The sequence below is a fragment of the Papilio xuthus genome, unplaced genomic scaffold (genome assembly GCF_000836235.2).
Source record: "Papilio xuthus unplaced genomic scaffold, Pxut_1.1 DF829758.1, whole genome shotgun sequence".
Classification (NCBI taxonomy): Eukaryota; Metazoa; Arthropoda; class Insecta; order Lepidoptera; family Papilionidae; genus Papilio; species Papilio xuthus.
This window is the reverse complement of record NW_013528891.1, coordinates 682,162-692,391: the sequence shown is the minus strand read 5'-3', so window position 1 is coordinate 692,391 and position 10,230 is coordinate 682,162. Positions and strand designations below refer to the sequence as shown.

At 33.9% G+C, this 10,230-nt stretch overlaps 1 protein-coding gene and 1 long non-coding RNA gene across 2 annotated transcripts in view; one reads left to right on the top strand and one right to left on the bottom strand.

Moving 5' to 3' along the window:
• B4 (imaginal disc development protein B4) overlaps nt 1-4,498 on the top strand; it is an 82,542-nt gene extending 78,044 nt beyond the window's left edge. The window contains exons 5-6 of the mRNA XM_013326942.1: nt 1,766-1,991; nt 2,233-4,498. Of these exons, the coding sequence (XP_013182396.1) occupies nt 1,766-1,991; nt 2,233-4,436 (2,430 nt within the window). The 3' untranslated portion in view covers nt 4,437-4,498. The remainder of the gene's footprint in view (nt 1-1,765; nt 1,992-2,232) is intronic.
• A 1,922-nt stretch (nt 4,499-6,420) lies between these two features.
• Nucleotides 6,421-9,048, bottom strand: LOC106119911 (uncharacterized). Its single transcript, XR_001227971.1, has 3 exons — nt 8,924-9,048; nt 7,946-8,057; nt 6,421-7,026 (listed from the first exon to the last, which is right to left on the bottom strand). It is a non-coding gene; the product is annotated as an uncharacterized LOC106119911 (long non-coding RNA).
• Nucleotides 9,049-10,230: the final 1,182 nt, after the last annotated feature.

Here is a 10,230-nt window from a genome sequence, read left to right as displayed (position 1 = left end):
AACGCATTTTTAGTTTGGTGTTCGATTGTCTATGGGCATTAGCTAATATAAAGTGAGACTAAATTAGTAATAATTTCTATTATTATAAATTCAGCTGCCAACAAATCGATTAAGTAACGAACCTGTTGACATCTAGATATGCTTGCTACATACATCACGCGATGAAATACAATTTATTTGGGTTAATTTTAAAACACCAAGAGATAGTGTTGTACTTATATCGATATGTTTATTATAAAATACTATTTAAAAAAAATCCAAGTTCTTACTTAAACTTTGTAATTTAAAAAGTTTCTTTGAAGCAAAAAACTTTAAAACACGAAAATGTCTTAACTCAATTTCCAATGTTAAAACAAAACTTATAAAAAATTAGCTATCGCCTGCGACTCCGTCCGCGCGAATTAAAAAAATACTTAATAAGTACTCTATGTGTTCTTCCAGATTATGTTCTACATCTATACTAATTTTCAGTGAGATCCATGCAGTCGTTCTAAGAAACATCCATCCATCTAAACATTCGTATTTATTAAGTAACATTGTATGGAAAGTAAATTCACGATAATCGATATATGCACCTCACTATTTTAACACCAGTGACTTGCGATCCATATCTAGATATAGTCCGGTCTGGATTTCGGCACTAAGTTGATCGATGGCCTCATGACGTGTTGTGCAATTTTAAACACTTTAATCTCGATCTCGTTATGCGATTACAAGTGACGAAATATAAGACAGGGAATTAGTAAAGATTACAAAGAGACAGACTTTAGTTATCTTTATATATATAATTCTTCTGTGCGTGTGTATGTCACTGAACTTCTCTGAAACGACTGGACCGATTTTGATGAATTTTTTTTTGTGTTCAAGGGGATCTGGGAATGGTTTAGATTCACAATTTTCATCAAATATTAACATCATATTAATTTATTCAAATTAAAGACGTCTGTCGGGTCCGCTAGTTGTTTATATAAAAAGATATGTACTAATTTAACCTGCAGAAGTGTTTAGATTAAAAATAATTTTAAGCTCCTTAACAAGCACGATACTAAACATTCGTAAACCCTGAGACTCTCCCTAGTCACGGTAAAAACTGGGGGGGGGGGGGGTAAAAACACGGTAAAAACCCGGGGGACGTTAAACTAAGTGTATTCGCTACGAAGCGATTCCATAACGAACTTTAAAAATGTATAAGAACTGACAATAACTTTGTCGCGCGTCAGTTTCATACTTTTTGAAAATCATTAGGTAATTTCGGTGCGAACGCACTTTGTCTAGTCTAGGTTCGTAAGACACTTAATATGTTTTTAAATACAATGTTGTAATATAATGTAATTACTTTTAACTTTGTCGTTAAAATACAAACTCAACTAATAACAGTCACCTACAGTGTCGCTTGACAATGACCGTTGGCGGCCATTTTGAAACACTCATAGACAATGACGTACGGCGTGATGCGGAATGCATTAAAACGAATAGCTCTAGCCATAAAGCCGACACGTTCATCTTTACTACACACCTATCAGCGGTCGTGCGAAATTTGTTATTAAAATCATCTTTACTTCCTTATTATTTTCTGTTTCGTGACATTCAATGATAATTTCTTTGATGGCATAATTATTCTGGTCTCTGCCTTCATCGTCTCCATATTTTTTTTAAAGCAACAATTAATTTTGTCTCCGTTGTTTTATCTTTGAAAGTGATTCTTAATCCGTAAGACACTCTGTTACTAGTGTCTGTTATTTTATGATAACCTGGTACTTTCCAGGAGCTGTTCGTGCCTATCAATACAAAGGGCGAGCTGTATGAGGTATGTCCCGAGGAGCTGTCGCCGGCGGAGTGGGAGGCGGTTCCGGGGAGTGCTGGGGGTGCGCCGCCAGGTGCCGCCGCGCGCGCTCACCGCCTGCCTCACCTGCTCAGCCTGTGGCCGCTGCCAGCGCGCGTGCGCCTGCTCGCCGGCACTGTTCCCATCGAGATGGCGCATGATGTTGGAGGTTAGTACATTTAACTAGTATCTACCTACAAGTGCCCCCTTTTATGTCCTACGAATATCGTACTCATGATAGTGAAAGATGGTTAATTGTTTGGAACTACAATAACTTTTCTTTCCTTAAAATCTCTTAGTTAGAAAACATGTTACGGTATTTCTAAATAAAAAAACTTTGAATTGCAGACGCAATTACAAAGATTGTAAAACAACTGATTTATTGATTGAATTTATTCATATAATTGCAGAAGACCTTCTCCTGCGAGCCGCAATAACAGAGCCCGTGCTGGTGATGTGCTCGCTGCCGGAGGGCGGTCCTGCCAGCCCCAGCCGGCCAGCGGAGGTACGACACCAACCGCGCGAGGCCCTCCAGCTGCTGCCGCTGCACGGCAACCTTCGGGTGCGTCGCACACAGCTCGGCTTCGACACTGAAAAAAGAATGTTCCTCTCCGCGCGTCTCCAGAAAGCTCTCACCTTCTGTCAACTCAACGTTGACAACTGGATCAGGCAGATCTCCTACGCCAACTCGACCCTCAGCAGCAAAGCGAAGACCGCCGAGGACCTTATTAAAGACCACGAACCGGTCAAATTTGAGAAAGAAAAGAAATTCACCTTGCAAGGACTGAAAATAGACCCGTCGCGATTGTTTGGCAAGAGTGAGAAAGTTCTAAAAGATATTCCCGACGAAACAGAAGGTTCTATTATATTTTTAAGCAAAAACGAACTCGAACACATGAACTACGACGTGTACAGCGAAGACGAGGGCAAGGATGAGAAAAGCGATGAGAAAGGTGACCAGGAACAGTTCACTAATGATAAAATGCATGTTTTCCGAGAAGATTCCGCTCAAAAAAAGACCAAATGGTTCAAGAATTTGAAACTACTTAAGAGCACAGAAAAATTAGACGATAAAATAACTGCAATAGAAAATAACGAGAAACAAAGAGATGTAAAAGATCCATTTGATCCTCTAGGTGAAAAACACAGCTCTATCGAAAGATATCAGGATATGGCTAAATTGATAGAAGATCGCTTCGGTGCTTCTAGAAAAAGCGATGGTACGGCTGAGAAGAGTCATTCTTATAAAAGTCTTACGACTTCTTCATCAGAGATGGGCACCAGCCAGTGCAGTTCTAATCATAAGAAACCTATTTTAACTAAATCCGTTTCAGTGCAGACTGGAATGCCTGATAGTCCATCAACGGAGGAAGACAGTGGAATAAATATGAAGCATGGTAGGAAAAATCTAAGCGTCGATCAAATTAATTACTGCGGCTCGATGGAGAGTAACTCAAGTTCAGGACGTAAACTGAAATCTTTGGACGAAAACATGCTTAAGAAATCATCCGCCACAAAATCATCTACCAACCTCGAGAGACGGCAAAGAATACAACCTGATTTAATCCCAGAAAAGGCGATCGCAAAATCAGAATCCTACAATCAAATTCAGAGCTGCGAAGACATTAACATGTTCGGAGCTGGTTCTATGTACAATGATAGCGACTTCGAAATTAATTATAAACAGCACTCATTTATCACCGAAAAGTTGTGTTCCGAGTTTCATGTGAAAACTAAAAGAGTTCTGAGCAAGTCCACCTCTAATTTGCTCCATCCTAAAAAACCTAATGAAAAGAAAGAGGGTAGTAACAGCAACAGTATGCCTACAAAAACTGAAAGATCGAACGACGGTGAAAAGCTTGTCAATTTCAGAAAAAAGATAGACAAGCCAAGAGCACCGACACCAAAGCCGGAGACAGAAGAAGACATAGCCCTCGACATATCAGAAGAACCACAGAGACAAGTTAAAATAAGAAGATCTATATCATCAATACAGAAAAGGAAACTGCCAGTGATAGAAGACTTACCTTACGGTCAAGTAGCAGACGCTGTTGATGATGAAGAAGAGAAAATCGAATCTGATTCAAGTTCTGATAATATTTACGCAGAGATATGTACCCCAAATGCAAATAAACCTACAGAAGAAGAGACGTATGATAATAGTATTGACGTATTAGCCACAGACCCTGTTATTTGCAACGTTAAGAAAGAAGTTAATAATCGGAATGATGAAAGAGCGAGACAGTTGATAGAAAATCAAGAGAATCCTTTTAGGCATATCGAAGTAGTTGTTATTGAGAAGACGACAGATTTCGAATTGGATAATTCGAGTCTCGCGTCCAGTGAATTTGACGATGGTGGAAGCAAAAATGACGTATCCATAACTGTCGATTCGTGGGAACGAGAGAAACCCTCGAGCCATTCTGATCCAAAAAATCATGCCATAAGATTAGAAATAACAAGCAACATGGAGGATTATCCAATCGAAAATCAGAAACATAGTTTAGAAATAAACGAGGTCCGTCTAGTTAAAGATAATTCGTTAAGTTTTAGCAACAGTATCCATTTGAATGGTACATATCCCAACGAGGCCATTTACGATACATTAAAATAAATTAGCTGTAATATAAATATATTTAGAATAAACTTAGTGTCACAAATCAAATATAATAGTCATAATTAAATATCCACGTTATAAAAAATATAATATCACGTCTTTCACTTTAAAAAAATTGTCTTCAATAAACTGTTTTACCGACCTTTAGTTCATTATCTTGACAAAAGATGGCAGGCTTTTTTAAACAACAAAGTAATAAAAACAAAAATTTCTGTAATTTTGTTAATGTGAATATTCGCAGACTATTTAATAAATATGTATTATTCATAGAAAGTGCATAAAATATGTTTATAACAGTATAGATAACACGGTGACAAAAGTATTGTCAGCCTTAATTCTAGATTTTAAACTTGTATCGCACGAAAATGACACTCCATAGGTTTTAGCGATTTATGTTCAGGTAATCTAATCATTTGATGTACTAAACATAGTAAGGTTACCAACCATAGTACCACATTTAAATCTGCATCTAATAGTCTACAAGAAATTTAGTTTAATTTTAAACCTAAAGTATGCACAACAGCAATTACAAGAATAACCGTGGGTTTCTGAGACCGAAATGCCCGTTTAAAACAAATTGTTATCTCTGTTTTCTCCAAGATTATGACAATGATATGTTTTATATTGATATTTTGGTCTCAGAAACCTACGTTAACTACCGCAGCGTCTTGTAGTGCTCACTTAATAGTCGCTTTCTAAATGTATATTAAGGGTATCCCTTGGTCGACTTTGAGAGCGGCTTAAATTCAATTCCTATGTCATACGTAGTTATAATTATAAAAAATCACTTAAAGAATTATTAATATACCGCATATAAGTCCAGAATATATTTGAATTTTTATCAAATATTACATTTTTCTGTTTTCTTTGAAGTATAAAAAGCAACACAAAATAAGAATGACAATTGGTGCTAAAAGGTGCTTAAAATAATTAGATTATTTATACTTGATACACCTTTAACCAATAATTTTAACTGTCAACATTTTTTATATTGGCAACACTTGTCTATGGTTCGAAAGTTGCCATATAAAATAATTACAGTTGGCTTTCTACTTATTGGCGTTTACGATAAATTCCTGGTGTAATAAGTAATTGAAAAAACTATTAATCACATTACAATAATGTATATTTGTATATAGACATAATATTGTATTATAAAGGCAACGGAACGAATTCGACTTTAGTCTAAAGTTGTCAATAGCTTAATAAAAAGATAATTTGTGAAAAAATAAACAATATAATAAAAATATAGCTTATTTATTTATCATATAATATTTTTTACAGTGTAATCATCAGCTAGCACTATACGTCACCTCTGAGGGGTTCGGAGCCTACCCTTTTTTTTTCAGAGGGGAATGCTTTATGCATACTCCGCGCCCCGGGGGGGACGCGGTAGTTATGTGGGATTCTCCTCCATAGCGGAGGCATACCCACTAAACCCCTCTGTTCCTCCAACGCATCGGGACGGGACCACGGGCACGCTTTCGCTCTCGTCCGCGGCCCTTCGGAGCCTACCCTAAGTGACTCCCCCCTCTCGCCAACGTAAGATTAGATGAGATTTGAATCGACCCCCTCCCCCCCTTAAACACCTCACGTAATTTATGACGGGATTCGGAACTAGAACCTGCAGATTACAAGACAAGTACAGCCACTGACGCTCTCAAACTCTCAGTGTATTAGGTAACATCCACTTGTATTGGTAATTTTAAGTGCGTTTCTTACTTTAATTTGTCATAATTCCAAAATTATGTAATTTTTATTAATTATTTCCAAATACTTACGGTGAAGGAAAACATCGTGATGCTGCACATATCTGAGAAGATCAAAGATATGTGTGAAGTCAACCCGTACTTGGCCAGCGTGGTTGACTATGGCCTAATCACCCTTAACTTAGGGTAGGCTCCGAGACCCTCAGTGGGGACATTTAGTGAGATATAATTCCAAAATTGTCTTCTAAAGATATAAATAAAAAACACATTTCGACAAATATACTGTATTTAATCAAATAAATTACAATTAAAATTAAAATATAAATTCACCGACAAATAATTTTCACGTAACAGTGGCTTTCAGATAAATCATAAAAATAATTTCATTAATTAATAATAAAATCATATAATATTAAAAAAAAATATAAACAAGATTTTGCAGAAACAAAATCATTGTGCGTTGACAAAATGAAATCTAAATTAATTTTGATATTAAAAAGAAAATCATTATTTTATAATATACAAGAATATAGTACATTAATATGTTTATGAGATTATAACTAAGTGACCTGCATTGATTGGAAGATGAAGACCAGATAAAGATCACAATTGGGTCTAATTTCCTAATTACAAAACGGACAAAGGAACATGTGGCATATAGAATGTTAGGTTAGGAAGTCTAGAAGGTTCTAGAAGACTGCTTTAAAGATGGAAATGCCACAAGCACCTTAACACTGGACACTAAATTATCAGTCGGAAAGTCACTAGTTTTAAGCGAGCCTGATCGATTGTATAATTTGGAAGACCGCAGATCCGCATACTACAAAGATAAAGAGAGCCAATAACCAGGGTGCTACGGGGTACTGGTCATCTTTTTCCTGGAAATAAAAAGAAAAATAATTGTTAATAACTCTTATATCTTAGTAATATTATAAATGCGAATGTTTGGATGGATGTCTGTTTGAATGTATCTCCAAAACACCTCAACAGATCTTAATGAAATTTGGTATAGATATAGATCATAGTCTGGAAAAAAACGTTGGCTACATGTCTTTTATTAATTCCGTGCGGACAGAGCCACGGGCAATAGCTAGGTTACTATTATATACCAGCAAAAAATGGATCAATTTTGAATCTTGTTTGTTTTTTTTGCCGTTGAATTTTATATTTACTATTTAGAGCTTTAAAAATTTATTTAATTGAAAACAAAACTATTTATAGTTTGATGTTATATTTAAAAACAAAACAAATAAAGATAAGTAATAGTTAATGATGCAAATATTCCAACAATCAAATCAATAATGATTTTATTCAATGTTAATTAGATATACTACAAAAACATTGGTTTCCAGATAATGCTTTATCATTAGGCTAAATTAGGCAAATAATCTAGATTATTATGTTTAAATATTTGTAGTAGCAACCTTGCAAAATTTTAACTATCAATCAGTATGATATGATGGCTGATAAAGATATTGAACTATAAAAAAATTTATAATTCATAAAAGATCTAAGAGACGTAATTATTCCTATGGAAAAAATGTACTTCAAACTCTGTACCATCTATCCATAGGGTAAAGAACCGGATATATCTTGTTTTACAGTAAATTTTATTTGTATAACATTTTTATTCTATACAGTAGTAACCTCCGGAGACATGGTAGGGGTGCGCATTTGACAAAAATAGAGTTTTGGGAGTTATGGAAGAAATGAACCAACAGGTGTTCTAGTAAAATTTTGCAAAGTGTCTACCGGGTAAAAATTGGACAAATCTGTGATGAATAAGGATTGAATTACCTTAGTTGTTTTAGGTACATTTCCTCGCATTGTGATGTTCTTGCTTGCAATTTCGTTAGCGATGCGCATTCTCTGTTTCGGTGCCATTTTATTTGATTAATAGTTATTTGTCCTGGAAATATACGTAACAATCCATTAATGACACAAATTAAAAATGCATTAAAATAATTTTAAATACAGTTATTTAAATCAATTTCATCAAATTACTAATGTTATAAATGCGAATGTTTGAAAGTATCTCTAGAACAGCTGTAGGGATGTTGCTGAAATTTGATATAAATGTAGGCTATAATCTGGATGAACACATAGGCTACTAATTAAGTTTTTTAATACCACGCAGACGGAGTCGCAGGCAAATAGTATCAAAAGTAACTAAATTTTAAACAAGTCTTAATAAACTTAAATAGGAGGATTATTCCTTGAAATCTAGGTAAAAACTTGAATATTGAAACAAAATGGTTGTTTAATTGTACAGCTGTAATTTGTGTTAAGTCTATTGCGACTATATTTCCTCATTATCTATGTTAGAACATCTGTTTCAACAAACTTTCACAAAATGATGACTATGGAAGAATTTATGTTATTAAAGAAAAACGATGCTAAGAATTTGTTAGTATATATTCCTTGTTCCGCAATTAAAACTCACCAAACAGGTATAAAAGGTCAATAAAATGCTTTAAAAGGTAAAACAAATTTCTTACAAAATGTGAATGTTTACAATACGTAAGCAATCTTGATATGAAGAAATCAATTTAATGTAGAATTTAAAAGCAAATATATCCACGATAACTCGATAAAGTTAATTTGTAACGGCATATTAGTGAAATCGACTGTTGCAATTGGAAAATGTTCTAGATTTTCCGTAACATAAATATTATGTTTTCAATTTTAACTATTCGAAACCATAAAAGTCTAACCAGGGATATTATTATACTAGTAATATTGATAACATAATAAATAATTAAATATAATACTTACAGTTTTTCCTAAGATTAGAGGCTCAAAGGCCGGACGCGCAAAGTTTAGTTGACACGTATATAAAAAGTGAGAAAAGAAGCGAAATCTCTAAAACGTCAACACGTCGCGATTGTAACGTCATTGGGACGGGTTCATTGCGCATGAGCAAAAGCGACACGCGTCCATTTTGTGTTACCCTATAAAAAAATATATGTTTTTCAAAAATTAAAATAATTAGAATAATTTAATTTATACAGTTGTAAAGGTAATAATTTAAATTATAAATAACGTATGTAGTTTAGAAATATTAAAAGTAGAAGATGCAAAATTTTTGATTGATGATTAAAATTGATATCCGCGCCATCTATAAGTATTTTCTAAAACTATTAAAGAGATTTGGCAACTTTTTAGTTCTTTTAGAGTGTTTGTCATGATGGCGTGTAATCCAATTTTAACAACCAATTAACAAATGGCGATAATTAATTAATTGAAAGTGCTTAATAAAATGAGGTTAGTAATACACAGAGTTAATTATGGTAGTTAATGTTATTGGCATTTAATACAACAATATGCCATTAAAATAAAATTTTATAATAATAGTTTCAAATGATCTCAAATACGAATATAAGTATACTTGTATTTAAAAAGAAAGTATATACCAATTTATTCTTATTAGATATTACTGTTAGATGTTATTCTAATTGGAAAAATAGGTTAATTTCGATTATAAAAAAAGATTAAAAACTTATTATAAGAATAAACAGAATATTGGAACTAGTTTTTAACTTTATTCGAAATGTTACTATCCAGTTTTGTCGAACTTTTGTTTTGTTCAAAGAATGATTCACACGCTTTAAAAATTTGGAGCTAACTGTAGCTATTTAATTACGTTAAAAACAATCATATTTTATTAATTTACGTTATTAAACTAGATTAAATCTTCAATAATCTATTATCGAGTTTGTAGATAACGTAATAAAAAATAAACATAGATTATAAATCTTATAAAATGAAAATCGAGAAAATCTTTTTAACCTTGCTTAAAGTTAGACAAGGATGGTATTATTCGAAGGCTTATAGTTAAAATAAGATGAAAATATTTTATAAAGGATGACAGGATACTGACGTGTTTGTAGGCGACCAATCAGAGAGCTGGTTTATCCTTGAAGGGAGCTCTATGGTTGTGCATTGGCGGGCAGAGACAACGCCCTTTGATCGTACCGCCTCTGTTGAGAAGTGGAATTCATTTGAATTCGTAAAGCAAAAGAAGGAAGATTCTCAAATAGGGTGGGATGTTAGATATATATGTTTTTACTTATAATATTAGT